This window comes from Saccopteryx leptura, chromosome 6, assembly GCF_036850995.1.
Source record: "Saccopteryx leptura isolate mSacLep1 chromosome 6, mSacLep1_pri_phased_curated, whole genome shotgun sequence".
Classification (NCBI taxonomy): domain Eukaryota; kingdom Metazoa; phylum Chordata; class Mammalia; order Chiroptera; family Emballonuridae; genus Saccopteryx; species Saccopteryx leptura.
The window spans coordinates 67,462,442-67,488,993 of NC_089508.1; the positions used below are offsets into that span (position 1 = coordinate 67,462,442).

Genomic DNA, 26,552 nt, shown 5'->3' on the forward strand with positions numbered 1-26,552 from the left:
CCACCACAGGTCAGGTTAATCAGTATATCTTTATTTATCCTAACTGTAATTCTCACTGTGGTTCTGTTTTAGAACCAACTGCTGTACTTTTAAAATGCTACTAGGTTATTTCTCAGTTTATTAAGGGATATATATGTTTTCATTTTTCAGTGTTCAGTCCATCTGATCTCAGGATATTTATGGTGGCATTTCACCTTTCTAAAATAATTTTTCCTAATTACAAAAGAATTCAAATATATGTGGAAATGTGTAAAGTAGAAAATAAAACTTGCCCATAGTACCTCCCATTCTCCAAAGTAACCATTGATGGCCTTTTACTTGTATGCTCTGTGCTAGGTATGTTTAAAAGTCACATATATTTGTTTGTTTTGTTTGTTTGTTTTTAACAAATAAAAGACCATAATATAAATACTGTTTTGCAACTTGTGTATTTCACTTAATACTTTTATCTAGGACATATTTGTTTACTCATATAGATCTATTGTATTCTTTTTAATAGCTATAAAATATGCCATAATTTGGGTATATCATAATTTATTTAAGAAACACTCCTATTAACTAATATTCAGGTTCTTTCCAAATTTTTGCAATTATAAAAAATGCTGTGTCTGACCTGTGGTGTCACAGTAGATAAAGCGTTAACCTGAAATGCTAAGGTCTCCAGTTTGAGACCCTGGGCTTGCCTGGTCAAGGCACCTACAGGAAGCAACTATGAGTCAATGCTTTCCCGCCCCTCCCTCCCCACCCTTTCTCTCTCTCTCTCTCTCTCTCTCTCTCTCTCTCTCTCTCTCTCCTTCCTCTTAAAAATAAAATAAATAAATAAAATCTTTTTTAAAATGCTGCAATGAACATGTTTTTCTATATATATTTTTGTGTACTTGTGTAAGTATTTCTGTAGGATTATTTCTTAAACATAGATTGCTAGCTTAAAGGGTATCACACATTTAAATTTTAATCGATACAGCTAACTTGCCCGTTTAAAATGCCTACTTATACTTTCACCAATATGTAAAACATGGTTACTAACACATGGTATCATTAGTCTTTTCAATTTTTGTCAATCTGATAGGGGGAAAATAGTACTGGACTGTTGTTTAACTTGTGTTTCTCCATTTATTAGCTAGGTTGGACAAATTACTTGTATATTCTTTGGCCCTTTATATTTCTTGTATAAGTTCGCCTGTTTTTCTATAGAGCTGTTCATCATTTTCTCATTGGCTTATACAGCTTCTGCATTGTCTTGACTGTCTTATTTCTTCTGGGGTTTAGGAGCCAAGCGAGAAGAAGGTGCCTCTGGACATGTCATTGTTCCTCAAGCTCCAGAAGCGGGTCACAGAGCTGGAGCAGGAGAAGCAGGTGATGCAAGATGAGCTGGACCGCAAGGAGGAGCAGGTGCTCCGCAGCAAGGCAAAGGTACGCAGTGCTGCCCTGCCCCAGGGCTGTGGCAAACCCAGCGGGAGGCTGGGACTCACATCCAGGGCTGCAGTCTCTTCTTAGTGGAAACTCGCCCACAAGTACTTTAACAAGTAGGATTTGGTTCAAGTAGTGATGGTTAACCTTTCCTCACTGCTTTCTGCAGAGCAAGGAAATAGTCTAAGTTTTAAAATGTAAAAATTAAAATATAACCATTTATTTATAAAGTTTTTAACTTATATTTTCCCTAGGAAGAAGAACGACCACAAATTAGAGGTGCAGAACTGGAATACGAGTCCCTCAAGGTAATGGGAAGTTTCTATGCAAGACTTTGAATATCTTGTTTTGGCAAGAGAGCTGCTGAGAGCCTTTTTCCAGAGAACAGCTTTCAGGGCACCTGAGGTCTTAGCTTAAGCCTTTTTCACGAATGACTTCTAGCCTTGTGTTATTTCCTTTTATAGGTTCTATTCTATATAAGAGAGTTCATTCTAAACAGAAACAGGACCAGTAGCTGTCTTTGAGGCTGTATAAGGTAGTAAAGGACATGAACTCTAGCATCAGACTGCCTGGGCTCAAATGCTAGATGCACCACTGTATGGCTGTGTGCAAGTTATGTATCCTTTCTGTGCCTCACTATTCCCCTATAAAAAATTATAATATTTATTTTATAAGACTGTCATGAGGATTATATGAACTAATCCATGTAAACTGCCTAGAGTAGTGCCCAGTGCTATATTTAATAGTACCCAACAGGCCCTGGCTGGTTGGTTCAGTGGACAGAGCATTGACCTGGTGTATGGATTTTCCAGGTTTGATTCCCCATTAGGATACACAAGAGAAGCAACCATCTGCTTCTTGCCACTTCACTCTCCCCCTTCTCTCTCATTTTCCTCCTGCAGCCAGTGCCTTGATTGGTTTGAGTGTCAGCCCCAGGAACTGGGGATAGCTTGGTTGGTCTAAGCATTTGGCCTCAGGCTCTAAAAATAGCTTGGTTGCAAGCATCATCCCCAAACAGAGGTTGCCAGTGGATCCCAGTTGTGGCATTTGCGGGAGTCTGTCTCACTCTCTCCCTTCTTCTTACTTAAAATAAAAAACAAAACAAAACAATAGTACTGTACCCAACAAATGATGGCAGCTATCGTTATTTTTTCTTTTTTTCTTTTTTTATAAGAGAGACAGGAAGATGAGAAACATCAACTCATAGTTGTGGCCCTTTAGTTATTCATTGATTGCTTCTCGTATATGCCTTAACCAGGGGGCTCCCGACAAGCCAGTAACCCCTTGTTCAAGCCAGCAACCTTGGGCTTCAAGTCAGTGACCTTTGGGCTCAAGCCAGTGACCATGGGATCATGTTGATGACCCCACACTCAAGCCAGTGACCCTGCACTCTAGCTGTTGAGTCCACATTCAAACCAGATGAGCCTGCGCTCAAGCCAGCAACCTTGGAGTTTCAAACTTGGGGCCCCAACATCCCAGGTTGATACTCTGTCCACTGTGCCACCACTGGTTAGGTCATTAACATATCATTTTTAAATCATTTGAAATTTTACTTGTAAGCTCTAATTCTTACAATATTCCTGCAAGTCAGTGTTTTATTTCCCATTTTACAAATAAGAAAATTGAGGCTAAGAGATATAAGTATCTTCCCTAACATCACTCTACTAGAAACTGACAGAAACAGATTTGAACATTGGTACCTCTGGCTTCAAACCCCATGCTCTAACTACCAACCCCACTGAAACTCTGTATTTGTAGAGAAAGATATCTAGGTATTAGTTTGCAGATTAAGAACATAGTCTCGCCTGACCAGGCGGTGACGCAGTGGATAGAGCGTCAGACTGGGATGCGGAAGACCCAGGTTCGAAACCCCGAGGTCGCCAGCTTGAGCGCGGGCTCATCTGGTTTGGGCAAAGCTCACCAGCTTGGACCCAAGGTCGCTGGCTCGAGCAAGGGGTTACTCGGTCTGCTGAAGGCCCACAGTCAAGGCACATATGAGAAAGCAATCAATGAACAACTAAGGTGTTGCAACGCACAATGAAAAACTAATGATTAATGCTTCTCATCTCTTTATCCATTCCTGTCTGTCCCTGTCTATCCCTCTCTCTGACTCTGTCTCTGTCTCTGTAAAAAAAAAAAAAAATTCACATCCAGCCTGGCCTGTGGTGGCGCAGTGGATAAAGCGTCAACCTGGAATGCTAAGGTCACCGGTTTGAAACTTGGACTTGCCTGGTCAAGGCACATATGGGAGTTCATGCTTCCTGCTCCCTGCTCCCTGCTTCCTCTTCTCTCTCTCCTCTCTCTAAAATCAATAAATAAAGTCTTTAAAAAAATATTTATATTCACTATCATAAGGCCTTATCTCGTGCTAAATAAGACACCATGGTGCTTTTATTTATTTTATTATTTAAATTTTTTTTTCAACTGGAGTTTACATTCAATATTATTTTGTATTAGTTTCAGATATAACCATGGTGCTTTTAAATGACTGTCGACTGTTTCTCAACTGACATTCTGATATTTGTGTTTTAGTGCCAGTAGATATAATTCAACGCCAGCACTCTATTCTGGGTTCCCTTTGTCAATGTTTGAGCAGACTGTGCAGAGGGCAGCACCACTGGTGGCATAAGGACAGCTGGTGGTGTGTGCGAGTGTGGAGCAGTAAGTGTGTGTGTGGCCCTGATGGCTGGAAGAGGAGGTGGCCTGTCCTCTACTTCCACCTCCCAAAGCTGCTTCCAACAACTTGGCAAGCATGTCACACAAGAAACAAGTGTGAACAAATTTTATTTGTTGTCATTGAAACCCTAAAGGGAATTTTATTAATTTAAATGATGTGATAATTTTTTAAAATTAGAAGTTAAAAGCCTAAGATTTCAGTTGTCTTTCCATTTTGTTTTACAAAGGGAATAAGAGTATGCGACTCTTATTTTAGGTATCTGATCATTGAAACTGCTCATTTGAAATAACCTAACCGGCCCCTCCTAGCTGCCCTTATGTTTACCCACAAACAAAACCTGAGCTTCCTAGGACTGAGCTAAACACATGCCTTGGAACTCAGCAATCTCTCCAGGCCTGTGAACACACCCTGGGCAGGCCTGGAATAAATTTGACTCTGGAATTTGGGTTGATGAAGCAAACTACCGTTCATCTTGCTCAATTCTACTTGATGTCCGACTTCCTTAATTTGCAGAGCAGAGCTCCCGGTGGAACCTGGGAAACCATTCACTAGGTTAGGTCTGATGATCTTACAGCAGAATCAATCCTCTTCCATCTAGAGGGGAAGGTGAGCATTCCAATGTAAAGTTGAGGATGACAGCAATGGACTATTCTTTGTCTTTTCATACAGCGTCAAGAACTAGAATCAGAAAACAAAAAACTGAAAAATGAGCTAAATGAGTTACGCAAGGCCCTTAGTGAGAAAAGTGCCCCAGAGGTGACTGCTCCAGGTGCACCAGCGTACCGTGTCCTCATGGAGCAGCTGACCTCTGTGAGTGAGGAGCTTGATGTCCGCAAGGAGGAAGTCCTCATCTTGAGGTCTCAGCTGGTGAGCCAGAAAGAGGCCATCCAACCCAAGGTAAGCATGAGCTAAGGAGGTGTTTGGGTATGGGTACTGGCCTCTGCTTCTCTCTGTTCATTTCCTCTGATGTATAATGAAGCAAATACTTAAAGAGTATTTTACTCTCCATGAGGATATTATCATTTTAAAAAAATATCTGTGTTTTATTTATTCATTTTTTTTTTTTTTTAGAGAGGAGAGAGAGAGAGGGAGAGAGAGAGACAGAGAGGGAGAAAGAGGAGAGAGAGAGAGAGAAGGGGGGAGGAGCTGGAAGCATCAACTCCCATATGTGCCTTGACCAGGCAAGCCCAAGGTTTTGAACTGGCGACCTCAGTATTTCCAGGTCGACGCTTTATCCACTGTGCCACCACAGGTCAGAATATCTGTGTTTTAAACTGTTGCAAATGTCAATTGGGGTGAGCAGAAAGCAAGTGAAATCCCAAATGGTTTTCAAAGTCTCATGAGCAAAGGGCTTAAAAATTTTATTTTTTATTTTTTATTTTTTTTGTATTCTTTCCGAAGCTGGAAACGGAGAGACAGTCAGACAGACTCCCGCATGCGCCCGACCGGGATCCACCTGGCACGCCCACCAGGAGGGCGACGCTCTGCCCACCAGGGGGCGATGTTCTGTCCCTCTGGGGCGTCGCTCTGTTGCGACCAGAGCCACTCTAGCGCCTGGGGCAGAGGCCAAGGAGCCATCCCCAGCACCCGGGCCATCCCTGCTCCAATGGAGCCTTGGCTGCGAGAGGGGAAGAGAGAGACAGAGAGGAAGGAGAGGGGGAGGGGTGGAGAAGCAGATGGGCGCTTCTCCTGTGTGCCCTGGCCAGGAATCGAACCCGGGACTTCTGCACGCCAGGCCGACACTCTACCACTGAGCCAACCGGCCAGGGCTAAAAAAATTTTTTGTAGTGATTTGGCCACAATAAATTTTGTTCAAAAATAAAATTTTATTAAGTACAAAAATCCATAAATTGTCTTGCTGTGGGGAAGGCATTACTATAATTTTAAAAGTATTTGTTGAAGTTAGCCTGTTTAACTGCAAAGGTACCATGAAAAGATTGGAAATGAGATCAGTGAGTGGAAGTTCATGGAGATGATTTCTGCTCACTCGAGAGAGTTCTGTTTAGGGGTTGCTGTCCCAGTAGGGAGGACTATGTTCAGTGATTCAACAGAAGGAACCCCCACTGGAGGGAATAGATGGCCCTGAAGTCCTTCCTGCCCGTAGGTATTTGAGACCTAGCATTGCCATGTGCTGATCAAAAATGGGCCTTTTTGTCATTTGCCATCAGACAAAAATGACTGAATAGTCATTTTAAAGCCTGGCCTATGTCCCTCCTCCTGTTCATGCAGCAAATTGTCAATAAGACTTGAGGCAATCTACTATCCCAACTGAGTGACAGGCCATATAAAATATGACTGATATGTGATGAGCTGGGTGCCTGAAAGATCTGAGAGTGCTTCTCTTAGAAGTGGTAGTGTAACGTGTAGTTAAGATACCGAGCCTGGCACATAGATTTGGATTTCATAACAACAACTCTCACTTAGGATTAACGCTGACCCAGAAAATGTCAAATTTTGAAAATTCCCAGTAAAAAACAGAGTTATATAAAGAAATGGCCTTTCTTATTTTAAAACAAATCGCAAACCCCTTCAGTCTGAAATGAGAAGATAGAGAATGGGAATCTCTCCTTTGGGCTGGCCCTATATATATGCATCTCCCTTCTCTGGGCTGTTTCAGTTTGGTTCCCAGGATGACCGCTCAAGCATGCTAGCTTGAGCAGAGTCCACAATCAGGATTTCTTTCTCTGGTTCACTTGTGACAAATTAGTATTCTCATAAGAAACTTCAGAAGAAGTTAAGGGAAAGGAAAGAAAATGAACCAAGGGGCATAAAACCTCTCGCTAACAGAGCACACAGTTACCCCCACCCTCAGTGACCCAGCGCACTCGTTCCATGTGACAGCTGCTTGCCAGCCCCTCCCTAAAGGGCTGGTACTGACAGGCTTCTGCTCTTCCGTCCCAGCATGCACATGGCAGCAGCTTGTCCTCTCCCAGGAAAAATGCCCCTGATGCTGCCTGAGACTCTTCAAATACTCCAGGGCTGTTGGTCCCTCTCAGTTTCTAGTTACAGGCACATCATTTCCCAACTCTGCAGGACAGTGGTGACACCCAGTGAGCAGGTGGTGATCCAGCCCAGCCAGGTCTCGTTTATCTGCTCCGCCTCCACGAGTATTCCGGCAGGCTGTTGTGGGACAGATGCCCTAGCGGGTATTACTGTCACTCTCACAGACCTGGGAAAAGAATTTAACCCATACACACTAACAGGAGGGGCATTTTCTCATACACTCAAGAATATTTTACAATAGAAGAACCAAAAAACACAAAAGGAATTTCAAGCACTTGTTCCTGAGAATTAAGACTTGCTATCACAAAAGTATATATATTAATGTCCACGTCATGTCAGTTCCGCAAATATTAACTTATTTATTGAGTTAGTTTTAGGAAAAACAATTTATGGTTGTTTTTTACAGCTAGCTTATATTTGTTATAATGGGGACTCAATGACAGAACTCATTTATGGAACTAGGAGTTTATTGTTTTCTCCATTTGTTTTTTGTGCTTGCTGACTTGTGATTTTTCAGGATGACAAGGTAATTATAAAATTTTTAGTAAATACTATTTAATATTCATTTTAGTTTACAAATACTATTCTCAATATATGCAAATGATACTTTCTGGCTACCACATCTATTTTTATGTTTACAAACTGGTTTCCTGTTTTGATCTCTTATTGTTTGGGAGGTCAGTGGGAAAGTATGGATGCAGTTGGGAGGTCAGTGGGAAAGTATGGATGTAGTAGTCTCCAGTCTGGCTCACAGAGAGGTCCCCGTGACTTCGAATTCACAGTTGTATCTGTGACTCACTATGGCAGTTGTGGTAGGCCATCCACAGTGGGGGAGAGAAGCCCTTGACTTGGAACACACTCAAAAGCACAGGCTCTGCTGTGCCCTCATGCGACCAGCTGTGGGTTTGTTGGCCCAGGGAGAAGAGGAACCTGGGTTGCTGTGCACACCTGGGAGGGTGGGATTTTCCTACATGATATAACCCTTTCAAGACTTTTGGCCACTGGCTTGGGGGAGACACACTGAGCAGTGAGACTTCCTAATGCTGGCAGTCTAAGTCTGATCCCCTGCCCCAGCCACCACTGCTTAGCTAAGATAGGCCAGAGAAGGGAAAGACTAGCTATGTCCTGTCAGGACAGCACCATTTAAGAACCCTAGCTCTCCTTTGTATTAGTTATGAGATCAAGTTACCTAATTTACTAAAAGTTCAGGATACCAGAAATACATTTAGGATTATAGAACCTGGGCCTCTGAGAGTTATTACTAAATCTGAGTATGGCCCTTTATGTAATAAAAAGATTTTCTGCCTTCTAGGGAAAGAGAAAAAAGAAATTTTCTATGAAATATATACTTAAATATTTATAAAAATAGTTAAAGAAGTGCTATACTTGATATTTATTGGAAAGTATTTAATTCAATCAGTTAAGCTTTTGTTAATAGCATATATTAGATTTTATTTGGTCTTCTCAAAGAATACATTTATAAACTTACAGTAAAGCAGCATTAGGAGAAAAGTGAGATTTTTAAAAAAGGGATATTTCTTATAAACACTGAAATTCAAAAGCAACTATTTGTAGGCCCCTAGTTAGCATTAAAGTCATCTTGAAACTGGTCTCTAAGATTCTGGTATTTGAAGTGTAATCTACTAACACCACTTCATTGTGAGATCCGGCTGTAGAGCAAATGCAGACTAAAGAACTGGACATATACTACTAAGACAAATGAAATGGCCCCTTGGGCTCTAAAGTATAGTCTTCTTTAGAGACTATAGGACACTGGTTCTTACAGTTATTTTTTACCTGGTTTAGAAGAGATAAGAGAATAGCTGAGTAGAAGAAAATTTTTCAAATTACACTGGTCATCAAACAGATTAGATCAAAAAGGAAAAATTAAGATGGAAGTTAAAAATGTTAGCAGAAAAGTACTTTGACACAAAATCATTAGTAATTCTGATCTACCAGATACTTACTTCAGAAGCTTATACCATATAATACTGTAACAGAGGAAAAAGAATTGAATAACAGCAGATGGTAGAGATTTATAAGGAGCTAAATTTTTCCCATTTATATATATCTAAAGATGTGAGATAAAGATTTTAATTCTGCTGAAGCATACATCTGAATGCCACCTTTTTTCTACTGAGTTTTCCATGGATGAATGAGTTTTATGTTAAATTTTTAATGTTATTGGGATTTTTGTTTTATTATAATTGACTGAAAAGTCATAGAAAGAACAGCTTTGTCATTTCACTAAATAGTGCTGCCTGGTTTTTGTTCTGATGCTGTTTGTCTGTTTTAAAATATATATTTTTTTATATTTTTTTTAAATATTTGAAACCTATTTTATATGTGTATATGAAGTATATAGTATATATAGCACTAGAACAATAACCATGGAAGAATACAAAGGAACTAAATGATGGAATACACACACACACACACACCCAATACAAACACACATATTGTAAAACCCACATAACCCATCAGTTATTTTATTTACAGGGCTAAAGTATTCCAGATCTTACCACATTTATAGCAGAGCGTTAAGGATTTTCAAGAGAAGGACTGAAGGTTCTTTTTCTTGACTGCCTGTGCCCTACTCTCCTCTATAGTTCTGTGGGCTGCAGCTGATGCTCTGCAGGGCAGAGTGGTGGAACACAGACAACCGAAATCGTTGTATGTGGTCCAAAGCTTTTGAGTTGATTCTTAATGTAAAACTATGTCATTTCCCCCTTCAGAATACAATGACAGATTCCACAATACTTTTGGAAGATGTACAGAAAATGAAAGATAAAGGTGAAATAGCACAAGCATACATTGGTTTGAAAGAAACAAACAGGTAAGTTGATCCTGTTTTTATTCCATTTTGGTTTAATCATATTGATCTTTAGTCTTAAGCTTTCTGTACAGTAAGTCAAAGTATTTATACATTGCTTTAGTAGACATCCAAGTTTTTCAATATATTCAATAAAATCTCATAACATAAGGTAGCGTTAGTGATGAAAGGTGTCAGGGAAAATGTTCTTTACATCAAGTTGATATATTGTCTGCATCTTTAAGGTCTTACTTAGCCTTGAGAAGTTGCTCACTATTGGACTGTTTGGTAGTCACTTTCATTCATTATTCAGGCTGGTTATTTCTGAAGGTTTGTAGGGGAAACTGCAACTTTCAGTAATCAAAATTTAATGTGAGGCCCTGGCCGGTTGGCTCAGTGGTAGAGCGTCGGCCTGGCGTGCAGAAGTCCCAGGTTCGATTCCCGGCCAGGGCACACAGGAGAAGCGCCCATCTGCTTCTCCACCCCTCCGCGCGCCTTCCTCTCTGTCTCTCTCTTCCCCTCCTGCAGCCAAGGCTCCATTGTAGCAAAGATGGCCCGGGCGCTGGGGATGGCTGCTTGGCCTCTGCCCCAGGCGCTGGAGTGGCTCTGGTTACAGCGGAGCGACGCCCCAGAGAGGCAGAGCGTCGCCCCGTGGTGGGTGTGCTGGGTGGGTCCCGGTCGGGCGCATGCGGGGGTCTGTCTGACTGTCTCTCCCAGTTGGGGGTCTGTCTGACTGTCTCTCCCAGTTTCCAGCTTCAGAAAAATACAAAAAAAAAAAAAATCTTAAAAAAAAAAAAATTTAATGTGAAGATACTTCCAGATAAAGTATCTGGAATCATGGTAGTCTTAGCCATGTAATTCTAAATGTGTTCCATAATTTCTAGGCTGGGACCCTTATATTTGAGACAGTGTTTTTGTCATGTTTCCTAAAGTGTTCTAAGAAAATCCTAACTCTGGTTTTATTCCATTTACTCTAAATATGAATACAATTGCAGATGGCACTTACATTTAAGAAGTTTAGGTGGGCTGGCTGAGAATGCAGGATTTGTACCATCACTAAAGGGCTGAACTTTCCTAAAGTCTTTTCTGTGCTTGAGATTATATCACAGAGTAAAGGCTCATCTCTGGAATTCTGTCAGCCTTCCTCTAACCCTCTTTCCAATACAGCCTTAGTGGTATTCAGCTCTGAACTTAAAGACTACATGCTTAAAAGAATATGGCCAGTGATGATCACAGAGAAAGACTATTCTGGAGATTTTTGTTATCAGTGTGCAGTCTGGATCTCCTAATGTATTGTATCACAATTAGTATATAGGAATACTTCAAAACTAAAGAATATCTTCTTTTGGCCCTGGCCAGTTGGCTTAGTAGTAGAATGTCGACCCAGCGTATGGACATCCCGGGTTCGATTTCCAGTCAGGGCACACAGGAGAAGTGACCATCTGCTTTTTCCAACCCTTCCCCTCTTCCTTTCTCTCTCTCTCTTCCCATCCCACAGCCATGGCTTGGTTGGAGCAAGTTGGTCCCAGGCACTGAGGGTGGCTCCATGGCCTCTCCTCAGACACTAAAATAGCTCAGTTGCCGAGCAACAGAGCAACAGCCTGAGATGGGCAGAGCTTGCCCAGTAGGGGGCTTGCCAAGTGGATCCCCATCCGGGTACATGCAGGAGTCTGTCTCTCTGCCTCCCCACCTCTTAATTAAGAAAAAAAAAAAGAATATCTTTTTTTATGGGAAAGGATGGAAAATGTTTATAAAAGTATTTGGTTAAACTTGAATTTAGTTTATGAGTGTAAATTATAAATAACATATCTTATATCTAAGAATGTGTAAGTATAAAAATAGCTAGATTATACTGTTTGTTCATCCATGCAGGTATTCAATTACCAAATATGTATTGCATGCCTATGTCATGCCAGGCCCTTTGCCACATGTGGAAACATTAGCTATCAGCAAGGTAAATGCAGTCCTTACTTTCACAGGGTTTATAGGCTGTTGGGAAGACAGCCAAAAGAATTTGGACTGCACTCTAGTGATGGTGGAAGCTGTTAAAAGATTTTAAGTAGGAAAATGATATAATGACATTTGAATTTTATAAAGCTAACCCCAGCATTTATGTTAGAGAATAGATTGTAGTAAAACAAGATTGAAAGCATAAAGACCTGTTTAGAGGCTATTACTGTAATCAAATGACTGATTATGGTGACTGTGACTTGGCTAGTGGCAGTTGGGATTGAGAGAAATGGGACACTTTGAAAGCTACATAAGACGATGAGTCAGTAAGCCTTGTGTTTTATTGGATGTGTCGGTGAGGAATAGGGAATTGTGAAGGTTGACTCTGAAGTATCTGCTCTGGATACTTGGTTGGATGTCATGATGCTATTTTGTAATCCTTGGCCTGGAGTGTAGGGAAGTATGGGGTGGAGATATTTGATAGATTTATAAATACGAATTTAAGGAGCTGGGAAGACATCCAAGGAGAGAAATTTATTACATATTTGAAAATATAGATTTGAAGCAGGAGAGCTATGTGGCTGAAATATAAATGTCAAAGTCATCAGCATATAATATACTACAATTGAGATCATGTAAATAGATCAAATCTTCAGGGAGAGGTGATAGGTGGAAAATAGAAGAGCACGCTCTGGAATTTGTTTTGTGTAGACATAGTATCAACAACAGAAGTCTAGGAGGAGGACTGAGAACCTGGTCTACCCTGAGCTCCCCTCCTTTCCAGCTGTGTAACCTCCACAGGTATATTACTTCTAAGCCTCCATGTCCTTCTCTGCAATGTGAGAGATCATAGATAGTGGCTTACTGGGAGAACTAAATGAAATAATATATACAGAAGAATATAGAACAGTACCTGACAATTAGCAAACACTCAAAAATATTATTTTAATACCCTTGGTAGAAAAAAACCTGTAATCAAGCTTTATTATTTATCAACTATATATACTTTTTTTTTTTTTTTAGTGGGGGGGACAGACAGGAAGGGAGAAAGATGAGAAGCATCAGTTCTTCATTGCGGCACCTTAGTTGTTCATTGATTGCTTTCTCATATATGCCTTGATTGGGGAGGGGGCTCCAGCTGAGCCAGTACCATGGGGTTATGTCTACAATCCCACTCTCAAGCCACACTCAAGCTGGTGAGCCCACGCTCAAACTGGTGACGTCGGGGTTTTGAACATGGGTCCTCAGCATCCCAGGCTAATGCTCTATCCACTGTACCACCGCCTGGTCAGGATATATACTTTTAACAAAATGTGTCACATCACTAGTATAAAAAGTTTCTCCAAGTCTTAAAGTTAATTTTGACACAAAGAAAAAAGTTTTTTAAAAGTTGTGTCATAGAGGTTGAGAACTTTGGACATACTCTCATTTATAAGTTATTCCTATAACAGTTTTTTAAAACTAGGAAATCAGATTTTATTAAGTTAAAACAAGCTCTTTAAAACTTTATTTTGAAGTGGATTGTGAGTGTTGCCACATGAAAATAATAGCTGAAGTTTTCATTCCATATGTGTGTGACTGGCGTGATTAGTCTCTAATATAATATGTGACATATAAGATCATTCTACTAGCTGAATAAAATGTTAAAAACAGAACCTCTTTCTCACCTTTTGAATCATTTCTCATTTAGCAGGAAAAGTAACTGTAGATCCTTATTTTGTTTTAATTTCTACCCATTTACATATTACACATTTTTAAAAAAATTAATGAAAAATAATTTTTTGAGATAATGTCTTAAAGTTATCTGTAATTAACAAAAACAATATACTGACAATAAAATATTGAAAGACTCTGTGATACTGTTGACCATCCTCATCTCATTCCCATTCTGTGTCCTTTGTGTTTTGCATTGTTGTTTTCTTTGCATGGAAGATCACCTGCTATGGATTGCCATGAGTTGAATGAGGATGGAGAGCTGTGGCTGGTTTATGAAGGGTTAAAACAAGCCAACAGGTTATATTCGTTTCCTCAAAATGGAATGTCATTAATTTGTTGTTACTAACAGTGGCCTCCTGACTTTAAATTCTGTATTTCTTTACATTAATTGTGGTAGAGCAGTCAGCCAAATACCTTTCTAAAAACCCTCTCGACTAAGGGATGCTATTAAGCTGAAATATTGATGATGAGTATCAGAGTTTCTGCCCAGAAGTGAAAGACACTATCTGGAGTTTCCTTCAGACACTAAAATTTGTGAATATCTCATCTTACTAGGAGTTGGAAGAAAACCAAAACCTTTCAGCTAGAGTTTAAACTGCTATGAGGAAAGATTAATACTGTACCTATTAATTAGTGGCTTCTTGTTTGGAATAATGATCAGTCTAAAGGATATGTTGCCTATGGCAATGTGGCTACATTCTCATATATTATCATCATGCTGCCTAACAGCAATATTAAATACATGATTTGGCATTCTATGTAGTTATTATGAAGTTCAGATTTGTGAAACAGCTAATCAGGAGGGTTTCCTGCATTGCTGCAGTTCAAAATAATTACCCAGACTCAGCATGTTACATGTGGCAGTGGTTCTCAACCTTTCTAATGCCGTGACCCCGCAATACATTTCCTCATGTTGCGGTGACCCCAAACCAAAAAATAATTTTGGTGGCTACTTCATAACTGTAATTTTGCTACAGTTATGATTCAGAATGTAAATACCTGATATGCATTATGTATTTTCTGATGGCTTTAGGTGACCCCGCCGGGGTCGCGACCCATAGGTTGAGAACCGCTGGTTTAGAGGAAAGCAAATAAAATGGAAACAGCAACATCTTTCTAACACTCTTCTGCTCTAGTGATATTTGTGTCTTAAAAATCTCATAAAAATACCATTTTATTGACTAAATTTTAAAAATACTTAATATGCTGTTTGTTCAAGGAGCTTCTGCTTTTTCTGCTTTGTTCTAGTTATAAACCATTGTCATTAACTTTGTGGTGTTACTGGCTCAAATGCTCTTGAAATTGTATACTCACTAAAATATCTTTAGCCTGCTGTTAACAGTTTGCTTGTAATGGCATCAATAAATTTTGCCCAGCAATTGATAACCAAGGGGATTAGGAAAGAAAGGACATCTTTTCTTTCTTTGTGTTAATTCCTGACTGTCACTTTGTGTTTAGAAAAGGGGTGAATGTGGAAGAGGGGGTGAGGGGTGCATGGTCAAGGAAGGCTGCTGTTTCTCTTGCTCTTCTCACTGCAGTGCCCTGGGCTACTATGGGCACAGCTGGTTTGTATGTTTGCTCAGAGAAACAGTAACCACTTTGTTGGTCCTATTAATATTTATGTTCTAAAACCATGTCTTGTTAGGATTCTGTTACTGATATAGAAGTTTATGGGAGAAAGAAGATGACAAGTTTAAAGTATTTGTATATGCAGTTTCAGAACTAGCTGTCTGGATTTGGGTATATCTGTATACATTTCAGAGAAGCACTCCAGCCTTTCTGTTCTTTGCAGATAAGAGCAGGACGTAAAAATGGGATGCTGGTTGCACCCTCTCTGCCTGCTGTTAGTAATGCTGAAATTCTTGAAGCCATATTTAATTAGATCAGGAGTTTGTACTCTTGTTCTATAGTGTGGATATTTGTGGCAAAGATACTGTCTTTGCCAGCTTGAAAGCTAGTTTGTAAGTGTAGTCAGCCAGATTAAAGCTGTCTTTTAATTGATTATTTTATTCATCATTCCTGTGAACCTCTTCAAAAGAGCTAAAACTTCTGCTTCTCAGGGCCTTTGAGAACCTTAAATTTGTAGCAGGATCCACAATTAAGAAAGACACAAATGTGAGAGCATTTCTGATCTTGTTTGAATTTCCTGACTTTAATCAAGTCAGAAGTTACACAGATGCTTGAGTCCCAGCTTTTCCTGCCCTTGCAAGTGCCCCACCAGGCATCTCTCTTTCTACCTGTGTGGCTTCTCCATAGGCTCCTGGAATCCCAGCTTCAGTCACAGAAGAGGAGCCACGAGAATGAGGCCGAAGCCCTCCGTGGGGAGATCCAGAGCCTGAAGGAAGAGAACAACCGGCAGCAGCAGCTGCTGGCCCAGAACCTGCAACTGCCCCCCGAGGCCCGCATCGAGGCCAGCCTGCAGCACGAGATCACCCGGCTGACCAACGAGAACTTGGTAAGGACAGGTGCCTGCGCCTGCACCCCCTCTGCAGGCCGTGCCCAGCTTTGCAGGGTGCTCCTAGTTTCTAGTTGATCAAACACACCTTCATGGTTGGGAAAGCTCACTGCCCCACCCTTGTTACCCTCTTACTCAATAGAAACAGAGTGAGGAAAATGGACTCTGTGGGAAGAAGTGAAAAAGGCACATGCACAGGTTGTGTTTCCCTCAGGAGGCTCCCAGACCTCACTCAGAGGGCCTGGAAGGTACCACCCAACTGTAGACCGGTCTTTTGAAATCCTCGAGAACTCAAGTGGCCACTTCCTCCACTTCCGCTGCAAACTCTGCCATTCTCTGTCATTTGGTTGTTGTGACAGAGACTAGGGTCAAGGCTGTTCACTTTTGGTTCCCAGACAGCCACTGAGGCCACCCCAGTCTCCACCTTGTAGCAGACATGTGGGGGTGGAGTTGTGGTCTGGGAAGGCAGTTGGCAGAGCCCAGGGGGCCTTTTGGTTGCCACTGGATGGAGCTCCCAGGTCATGAGGAGAGACGTCAGGGTGCAAGTTTGTACATTTTTAATTCTTTTTAACAGAACTTACTCAGTGAATGAAGTTTTTTTTTCCTTGCCAGATTCTGAACACTGGCACAAGTTGTTTTTGTTTTTTCTTTTTTTGTTTCTTTCACAGAAAGTATTTTCTAGAATATTTCTTTCTCAGTCACAAAATAACTTTTATTACAGATTTATAGATTTTATCTACTTAAATTTGATAAATGTATATATTAAATTAAAAGTCATTGGAAAGTAATAATTCTCTGTTTCTATATAAAATCTATAGTGTAGTGTCAGCCTGGTTTTGAGAAAAGCTGTTTAAGACTGGTAGTGTTTTGCTTTTTTTTTTTTTAATTCAAATTCAGGGTTTTAGTGACCTGTAATAAATAGTTTGGATTTTCTCTGAAGATATAACAATCTGAATTATCCCTCCATTACTTCATTAGTGATTATTTTACATTACAAATAGTTTTCTAGTGTTATCTCTTTAACCATCTTTTATATTAATCAAAGCAAAACCTAGAGGTGTTTTCCCAGCCTGTCTGTCCTGGCAAGGACCGGAGGACACGTGCTGTCCATTGTAAGAATGGGAGAGGTGGCTGAGGGGAACATGTGGACTCTCAGAGTGACTGAAATATGACTGATTTGTGGGGGAAAATCTTTTGAATCATGGACTGTTTTTAAAGTGTCATTTTATTCCCCTCAAACATTTTGTTGCTTAATTGAACTAACAATGCTTAAGTGTCTAAGAATTGATAAACATACTAAATAATATAATAATAATTGATCAGTGTATATTTTCTGCTTATGATGATTGTCTCCAAATATGAGGCGAAACCGTGAAATAAAGATGCTTCCAGGTGGCAGATTCCCAGGCTTTCCACCAAGTTTACTAAGCATTTCCCTTACAACCTGTCTACAGTATTAATTTTCTTGGTAATTTTTCATAGCTAATACGAAAATAAACTAAACCTCCAAATTCTAAGCTGGTAGTCTAGTTAATGAGTTTGAGATTTAGGAAGACCCTTTGTAGGTGAGCGACTTGTCCTGCCTCACTGGCTGCTAATCAGGAGAATGGACTCAAACGTAGATGCAGGGAATGATGCACTTTTTCAAAAGCAGTATAGTTTTTCAATCTTAATTTTTGTTTTCTTTAGGAAACACTTGAGCAGAATATTAAAGCAGATGTGAACCCAGGCTTAGTTCTTGGAAACGCTACCTATGCCCAACACTAACAGAGAGGGTTTCCTCCCTCTAGTGAACTGCTTCACAGGCCCTCTGTGCTGCCTTTGGGGAAGGAAGGCACACGTCTTCTCGCCAGCCTTCCCACCTTCAGATGAGAGTGCCAGCACTGCCACTATTCTCATTTTATTTGCCTTCCCTGCACTTGCCACAGCTTCTGGCAGCAAAAATATGTGCAGCATGTTATAAGCAGGTCTGAGGAGTGAACTTACAACCGCCTTACCTGGGGACGAGGGACCACCACTTTGTTTACCTGCTAAACTATGGCTTTTTGACTATGGCCTGTTTCCTCTGAGCATGTGAAAATATATGTATATATAAAAACTTGGAATTATCTATACCAGAAAGATCAGAAGACAATAGATGACAAATCAGGGCCCTTTGAATATATAGTTTCATTATATATGTCTTAAAATATTTTTTATTGATTTTGTTGAGAGCTAGCATTTCCTTCTAAGACACAGAAAAACAAATATCCATTGTGCCTGTTTTTTCAGTATTTTGAGGAATTATATGCAGATGACCCTAAGAAGTATCAATCATATCGGATTTCACTTTACAAACGGATGATTGTATGTAAACTCTGAGTGCTTTTCTGTTGTCTTCCTGCTATTTCTAGCTCTGTACCTGAGGGGCTGCCTGCTCCTCCCCAGGAAGTCTCTTCAAAACATTCACGAAACCTGTTTCTCCCACAGCTGTCTTTCAGCCAGTCATGTAGCCTCTGTCGTTGTCCTGAGTCCACTGTCATGTTTGGTTCTTAGTAAGACTAGCCTTGCAGTGTGATGGAAGTCAGAAGTCTAAAGCCCCTACCTAAGTTCAGTTGTCTTTAAAACTTTCCACAAAACCTTTTTGTATATTCGCCAAAATTTATTTTCCCTCTCCCCCCTTTAAAAGAAAACATTCCAATGGAATAGCAGTGCATTTTATGAGCATTTAATTGTTTTACACACATGGAGTCTACTGGAAAAGACTTCCCAGTGAGCCCGCTATCCATCACGCTGTAAAGGATTTTACTGCATTGTATATTTTAACATTTGGCTTTTACTGTAGTTGCATTCCTATGCCTGCCAGTTTTAGCCAGGTGGTGGCTCCACCGATGAGCTTCTTTGTGAAACTAACAGTGCTCTTTCTGTGATTTCTGTCTGCTTTCATTCTGTGTATTTTAGAAGACCTATTTTGATTTGTTATGTTTCTCATTTTGATTTTTAGGATTTGATGGAACAACTTGAAAAACAAGATAAGACTGTCCGGAAACTGAAAAAACAACTGAAAGTATTTGCCAAAAAAATTGGTGAACTAGAAGGTATTTTAAACATGTTTTATGACAATTGCTGAATCTTGGTTTTCTATTGCTATACTAGTGACCTAATGGGCTTGCATGAAAATATTGCAAACAATAACAAAAATGATTTTCAACAAACCTAGTGTCTGTGGAGTAGATACTTCCGTTGCTAGGTAAGGGAAAATGTTCTTTTTATTGTGGTAAAAATTTACAAAGTGGGAGAGTCCATTTAAAAAACATCAATGACTATATTCTATGTATCAAGCACTGTGCTAGTCAGTATAGCATAGAGGATAAGAGCATGGATTCTGGAGCCAAACTTCTTGGGTTCAAATCTTGGCCTTGTACTATAAGTTGTCTGATACCGGACAAGTTACTGAACCTCTCAGTGCTTCAGTTTTCCAACCTGTTGAATGGGAGTGATAATGGTATACCTAACATGGTTTGTAAGGATTAAATGAGTTCATCTGTGTAATGCATTAGTATAGTTACAACACACAGTAAATGCTATATACAACTTAGTTAGCCTGACCAGGCGGTGGCTCAGTGGATAGAGCGTTGGACTGGGATTCGGAAGGACCCAGGTTCAAGACCCGGAGGTCTCCAGCTTGAGCGCAGGCTCATCTGGCTTGAGCAAAAAGCTCACCAGCTTGGACCCAAGGTCACTGGCTCGAGCAAGGGGCTACTCGGTCTGCTGAAGGCCCACGGTCAAGGCACATATGAGAAAGCAATCAATGAACAACTAAGGTGTCGCAACGAAAAACTAATGATTGATGCTTCTCATCTCTCTCCGTTCCTGTCTGTCTGTCCCTGTCTATCCCTCTCTCTGACTCTCTCTCTCTGTCCCTGTAAAAAAAAACCAAACAAACTTAGTTATTATTATTACTGTTAGTGTTAGGGGATACTAATATTAAGAAGACAAAGTCTGTATCCTCAAAGAACTGACCCTCTAATGCAGATAAAAAGAGAAGTAAATAAGAAAAAATAATTTATGATTATAAAGAAATAAGATTTTAAGAAACATCTCATGATTTATATATGATGACAATGGGAAAACAACTTAAGAATGAATCAAATATCAGTTGTTATTGTTATATACAAATGAATCTGAGCTTTTGGATTAATGTGTTTATTCCTTCAAGTGGTATTTACCTAGGTGCCAGGAATATAGCAGTGAGCAAGGCTAAAGCCAAATTCTAAGCTTATTCTAACAATGCTCTCATTGTTCAAGCCAGTGACGTTGGGCTCAAGCTAGCAACCATGGGATCGATTATCCCACGCTCAAGCCGGTGAGCCTAAGCTTAAGCACACAACCTCAGGGTTTAGAATTTGGGACCTCAGTTTCCCAAGTCCATGCTTTATCCACTGCACCACCACTGGTCAGGATAAAAATATTCTTATATTTTTAAAAATATATAATATACTTAAATTTCTCTGGTTTAAAATAGCAAGACTGTTGCCTCTTGCTATGGGTTATACTTAATTATGGAGACTTTTTTAGAAAGCAATGAAAACATCTTTAAAACGCCAACATATATAATTTTAGCAGAAATTACATAGCTAAATGGAGACTGCTTCAAAATTTAATCTGCTTTGTGAGATATTTTAATCCAGGAGTGGGTGTTTCATCTCAATTTTTATGAAGTCCAAGAATTTATACCTTAAAGAATTCTAGAAATGAGTTAATCATTTTATAGGAGAAAAACACTAAGGCCCAAAAACTATACATGACTTTCAGGGTCTCAGCTAGTCAGTGGCCAAACCAGGACTAGAACCCACTGACTTCTCTCCTTTGTGTCATATTTTCCAATAGAATCTCTATTTATAGGAATACATTTGACTCTCAATTAAACCTGAGATCAAGATCTTCCTGGTAACAAAGTGAGGAAAAAGAAATTTTAAAAATATTTCTAGCCTGACCTGTGGTGGCGCAGTGGATAAAGCATTGATCTGGAACGCTGAGGTCGCCAGTTCAAAACTCTGCACTTGTCTGGTCAAGGCACATATGGGAGTTGATGCTTCCTGCTCCTCTCCCCTTCTCTCTCTCTCTTTTTTCTCTAACATTAATAAATTTAAATATATATATATTTCTAGTGTCCTTTCCTTTTCTAGGACAAAATGGTTCAGCATTGTATTTCCCTCAATTATAAAGAACCTTTGAAATAGAAATAAGGATTGCTTCAGGTCTTTCTGGAAGGACCTCAGATTAGATGGAGCATTGGAATGAATGACTCCCAATGTCTCTTGCATCTTTGAAAACTAGGGTGGTGTCCTGGGTTCTCTCTTTCAGACTAGATTCTCTAACATTTTAATTAGTAGATGATTTGCTAAATGAATTAATTATATTGAGCTGACATATATATTTTATCTGTGAGTTTTTGTAAAGACTAAATCTCTGGGAATAATTCAAAGGCAGAAAGAAAAATTTTAATTAAAGTATGGCAGGTTTTGTCTTTGACATTTTTATACAGAACCAAAAATACCTTGGTTAGAGATTTTGCAAAAGGTAAGTAAAGCTTTCTTTTAAAACATGATATCTCATAGTAAAAGTATTCATCATATTTTATAAAATCTGAGGCACAATTCTTGACATTTTAACATCTCTGAAATCAGGATATGTCTTACAACTGTTGATGGGTTATAGCTTAATTGTCAGTGTTTTCCTTCTTTAGTGTTATATAAAATAATGCTACTTCGTAATCAATTACATCATAGGTATGATGAAATCAGTAGGTTTAAAGTGTTCTCTTTGCATCATATGGAGTCCAAATATGTACATTTATTGATCAACTTAATATGTTGAATCTATTTCCTCCCAGTTTCCCCTCTTAAATTGTTTCTGTGGCTGAAAGCAAACAATAATCCAGATAACAGGGATTTTATTATTTTGTATTTTACACACGGCATGTACGAGAGCCATGAAGGCCACTTTGTATAGATTTCAAGATTCTGGTGCTGTTGTATTTAAGCTGACTCCAGAAATAATTTATGTAAAACTGAGTCGTTTGAATCTTCAGTCTTTTGTGTGGAGGCATACATTTTATAATTAGTCCTGTGGTGTCCAGACTGCACCATGCACTTGAAGCACTAGATGCTACAGCCCTGATTTGTCCATTCACAATATGATCCCTCCTTAGATAGCGTAGTGTTGATGGACAGCGATGACTTCAGCACTGGTAGTCTTGATGTGTGAGGCTGCAGCAAGAAGTGGATGGGTGTCCCCAGGCTCTGCTACATAAGCAAGAGCTTAGACAGGTATCTTTATTCTTTCTGATAACCTCTTCCTGTGGGACTGGCTTCCCAGAACTAACACAGGAATTGCCCAGCAGTGACAGGACTAGCCCAACCAACACCTTGTGGAGTCAGGAACTTGAAACTTGCTAATGTGTCTGATCTGCATTTTGTTTGACAAGTCTCTAAACTCAAAATTAATCTATACCTTAACAGATTTTTTTTTTTTAATTTTATTTATTTACTTTTTACAGAGACAGGGAGTGAATCAGAGAGAGGAATAGACAGGGACAGACAGACAGGAACGGAGAGAGATGAGAAGCATCAATCATTAGTTTTCCATTGCGCATTGCAACACCTTAGATGTTCATTGATTGCTTTCTCATATGTGCCTTGACCGTGGGCCTTCAGCAGACCGAGTAACCCCTTGCTGGAGCCAGCGACCTTGGGTCCAAGCTGGTGAGCTTTGCTCAAACCAGATGAGCCCGTGCTCAAGCTGGCAATCTCCAGGTCTCGAACCTGGGTCCTCTGCATTCCAGTCCTACACTCTATCCGCTGCGCCACCACCTGGTCAGGCCAGATTTCTTAATTGCACCCTTCCCATAGATAAAACAACCTGCTTACTAGCAGGTGTCTCCACAAACACCACCATATATGTGTTCCCGTGCCCTCTCTTGCACTTCTAATTCAGTTCTCAGTTCTGAGATAAAATTGGAGACTTTTCTTGAATCCTTAGCATAATTCTTCTCTAGCAGCTGCTACTGACAGTAGTGACCACTTTTAACATCTCAGAGGGCTGTTAACCAGTGGTTGTGCTTTAATAGTTGCAGCTTCATGGTAGGACTTTAGCACTTTACTAAAAACAAAACTGAATAGTATTTAGGAAATCACATTAAATAAAGGTGGTTTTATCTGTTCAAGATTTCTTTGGTGCCTGATCAGATGGTGGTGCAGTGGATAGAGCGTCGGACTGGGATGCGGAGGACCGAGGTTCAAGACCCCGAGGTCGCCAGCTTGAGCACAGGCTCATCTGGTTTGAGCAAAAGCTCACCAGCTTGGACCCAAGGTCGCTGGCTCAAACAAGGGGTCACTTGGTCTGCTGTAGCCCCACGGTCAAGGCATATATGAGAAAGCAATCAATGAACAACTAAGGTGTCGCAACGAAAAACTAATGATTGATGCTTCTCATCTCTCTCTATTCCTGTCTGTCTGTCCCTATCTATCCCTCTCTCTGACTCGCTCTCTGTCTCTGTAAAAAAATAAAAAAAGATGTCTTTGGTAATGAGGACTGCAGGAGAAAGTTAGGTCTTTGCCTTGGGCAGCTTCTATGAAATATAACACATTTCACATCAACATATGTGAAGAAACACTATCCTACCAACTATCTCAATGTGATTTGAACTGATGGCAATGATACATTGAAAGTAAATCTTCTTTAATGACTAGATTCATAAAGCTAAAGGTGAAGGGGCATCTTCTGTACTTTTCTTTCTCTGTGTTTTTCCTTCCGTGATTTAAACTCAAAATCTTTAACCATTTATGATTGATAAAGATTCATTAACTGCCTGACCAGGCGGTGGCGCAGTGGATAGAGCATTGGACTGGGATGTTGAAGGACCCAGGTTCGAGACCCCGAGGTCGCCAGCTTGAGCAAAAACTCACCAGCTTGGACCCAGGGTCGCTGGCTCCAGCAAGGGGTTACTCGGTCTGCTGAAGGCCCGCAGTCAAGGCACATATGAGAAAGCAATCAATGAACAACTAAGAAGTCGCAACGCGCAACGAAAAACTAATGATTGATGCTTCTCATCTGTCTCCATTCCTGTCTGTCTGTCCCTGTCTATCCCTCTGACTCACTCTCTGTCTCTGTAAAAATTAAAAAAAAATTAAAAAAAAAACAAAAAGATTGATTAACCAAGAAGTTAAACCACTTACCATGGGGACATTTAATCTTCTTATAGAGTAAGTTTATCACCAAAAAAATGCTTTTGAATCAAGTAAAGCTCTCTGACATTCATAGTAGCCAAGCACTGGTGGCTGTTAATGGCATTACCATATAGTTTTGCCATCTGTAGCCAATTTTAGCAGGAACATTATTTAAAGAGGGGACAATTAAGGGGCAAATATGGCACATTTCTGTTGTTAAAGAATTCATTATATAAAATTATAGGAACATGGAACCTTCTCATCTTTTCTAACTGAGAAACATCCCCTTCCCTTTTTGTTTCTTGTGAAGTGGGCCAGATGGAGAACATATCCCCTGGACAGATCATCGATGAACCCATCCGTCCAGTCAACATTCCCAGGAAAGAAAAGGATTTCCAAGGAATGCTGGAATACAAGAAGGAGGATGAGCAAAAACTTGTTAAGAACCTGATTCTTGGCAAGTATTTTCTTTCTTTTATGCACGCGTGTGTGTGTATCTGTCTTAAACAACAGACGTTTATTTCTCCCAGCTCTCCCAGTTCTGGAGGCTTGGAAGTCCAAGATCAAGGTACCAATTAGGTTGGCTCCTGGTGAGACCTCCTTTGCTGGCTTGAAAGCAGCCCTCTTCTGGCTGTGTCCTCACATAATCGAGAGAAAAAGGAGGATGGGAGGGAAATTGAGAGAGTATTTTCTGCATGAGATAAAAGGTCTTTCTGATACATGTGTCAATGGTAGGAAAAACTAGTCACTAATTTTTGAAATATTCCACACTGGTTTCTTTAGTTGTCACTACGTACTTTGCATGCAGTGCTGCAGAAACATCCTACCCACACCATGCGTTATCAGTCAGACTGCAGGGACACTGCCTAGGAGGCAAGTCTACCTGTAAGCATCCCTTGAGGCCAGGTCTTCTCAGCTCTAGCTGCATGTTAGACTAAGCTAGGAAGCTTTTGAAAAATTCTATTGCATGGTCCCCACCACAAACTGATTACATCAAAATCTCTAGAGGGAAGAGCCTGGCTGTGTCTAATATTTTAAAAATCTTTCAAGGGATTGTGAAGTGTAACCACAGTTGAACACCACTGCTCTAGTCAGGGGTCCCCACACTTTTTACACAGGGGGCCAGTTCACTGTCCCTCAGACCGTTGGAGGGCCACCACATACAGTGCTCCTCTCACTGACCACCAGTGAAAGAGGTGCCCCTTCTGGAAGTGCAGCGAGGGGCCGAATAAGTGGCCTCGGGGCCGCATGAGGCCGGAGCCGTAGTTTGGGGACGCCTGCTCTAGGTCATTTAAGTTCCTGAATTTATGTTTTCCTTCCCTAGAAAGTGTATGGCTAAATATATCAATAACAACAGTTCAGTAATAGGGAAAAGAAACAAAAGAATTAAGGAAAATATTCCCGCAATGGAAGAAGAGGGCTGGACAAATGAAATGGGTGTGGAATAAGCATTTCAGAGCAGCCTACAACCTTTAAGATTGGGTATGAGCCCATTGCCTCTGCAAGAACACTTTTTAGAGGAGGCTGGGAAATGATTAGGGAGTGTACATAGCCTGAAACTTGTGAACTGAAAAAGCTGAAACCTCTCAGCCTTGTGCAGCGTTCCTCCCCCACGCCACCCCCAGGTGCCAGGGAGACAGCAATGTGATTGACAGTAATACCTAATTTAATGTTCCTAGGGTTCCTGGCATTAAACTTAGTACTATATATAGGTGCAGAGGTGCTTAAGTTTCAACATGATCCTCATTTAGCAAAAATGTTAAGGAGCCACTGGTTTTTAAGCATGGAGTTTAAGCAAAGATTCATCAGTTCAGTAAACATTTAGTTCAGTATATAAACATTTGGTTTAGAGTGTTAGAGTAACACTCTGACCATGAGCCAAGAATTTTCTAGGTAATAGATAACAAAGTAAAGTCCCTATTCTCTTAGAACTTATATTTCAGTGGGAGAAAATACAGGGGGAAAAAATAAATATATAATGGAGTAAGAAGGATAAAGAGTGAAGGCAGGCATACTAATTTATATAAAGTGGTTAAGAAAGACCTCTTTGATAAGGTGATCTTTGGACAGAGACCAAGGAAGTAAAGAAACAATTTATGCTGGTATCTGAGGAAAGAACATTACAGGCAGAAAATAGTACATAGGCCCTGGGGTGGGAGCATGCCTGGCGTGTTCAACCAAAAGTAAGGAGACCTATTTTACTGGGGTGTGGTGACCTGGGGAAGGGGAACAAGGCCAGATCTCACAGATCATGGTGAAGGTTTCAATTTGTAATAAGTGAGGTGAGAAACTACTTGGAAAATTTTCATAACAAGAGTG

At 40.2% G+C, this 26,552-nt stretch overlaps 1 protein-coding gene across 4 annotated transcripts in view; it reads left to right on the forward strand.

The window, feature by feature from the left end:
- MYO5A (myosin VA) overlaps nt 1-26,552 on the forward strand; it is a 260,030-nt gene that overhangs the window by 209,061 nt on the left and 24,417 nt on the right. The window contains exons 26-34 of one of the 4 annotated variants that reach the window (XM_066387962.1): nt 1,270-1,413; nt 1,665-1,718; nt 4,757-4,984; nt 9,826-9,926; nt 13,785-13,865; nt 15,825-16,023; nt 18,295-18,369; nt 19,007-19,100; nt 24,544-24,690. In XM_066387962.1, the coding sequence (XP_066244059.1) occupies nt 1,270-1,413; nt 1,665-1,718; nt 4,757-4,984; nt 9,826-9,926; nt 13,785-13,865; nt 15,825-16,023; nt 18,295-18,369; nt 19,007-19,100; nt 24,544-24,690 (1,123 nt within the window). The remainder of the gene's footprint in view (nt 1-1,269; nt 1,414-1,664; nt 1,719-4,756; nt 4,985-9,825; nt 9,927-13,784; nt 13,866-15,824; nt 16,024-18,294; nt 18,370-19,006; nt 19,101-24,543; nt 24,691-26,552) is intronic. The other 3 variants (XM_066387963.1, XM_066387964.1, XM_066387965.1) reach the window with 3 other exon arrangements.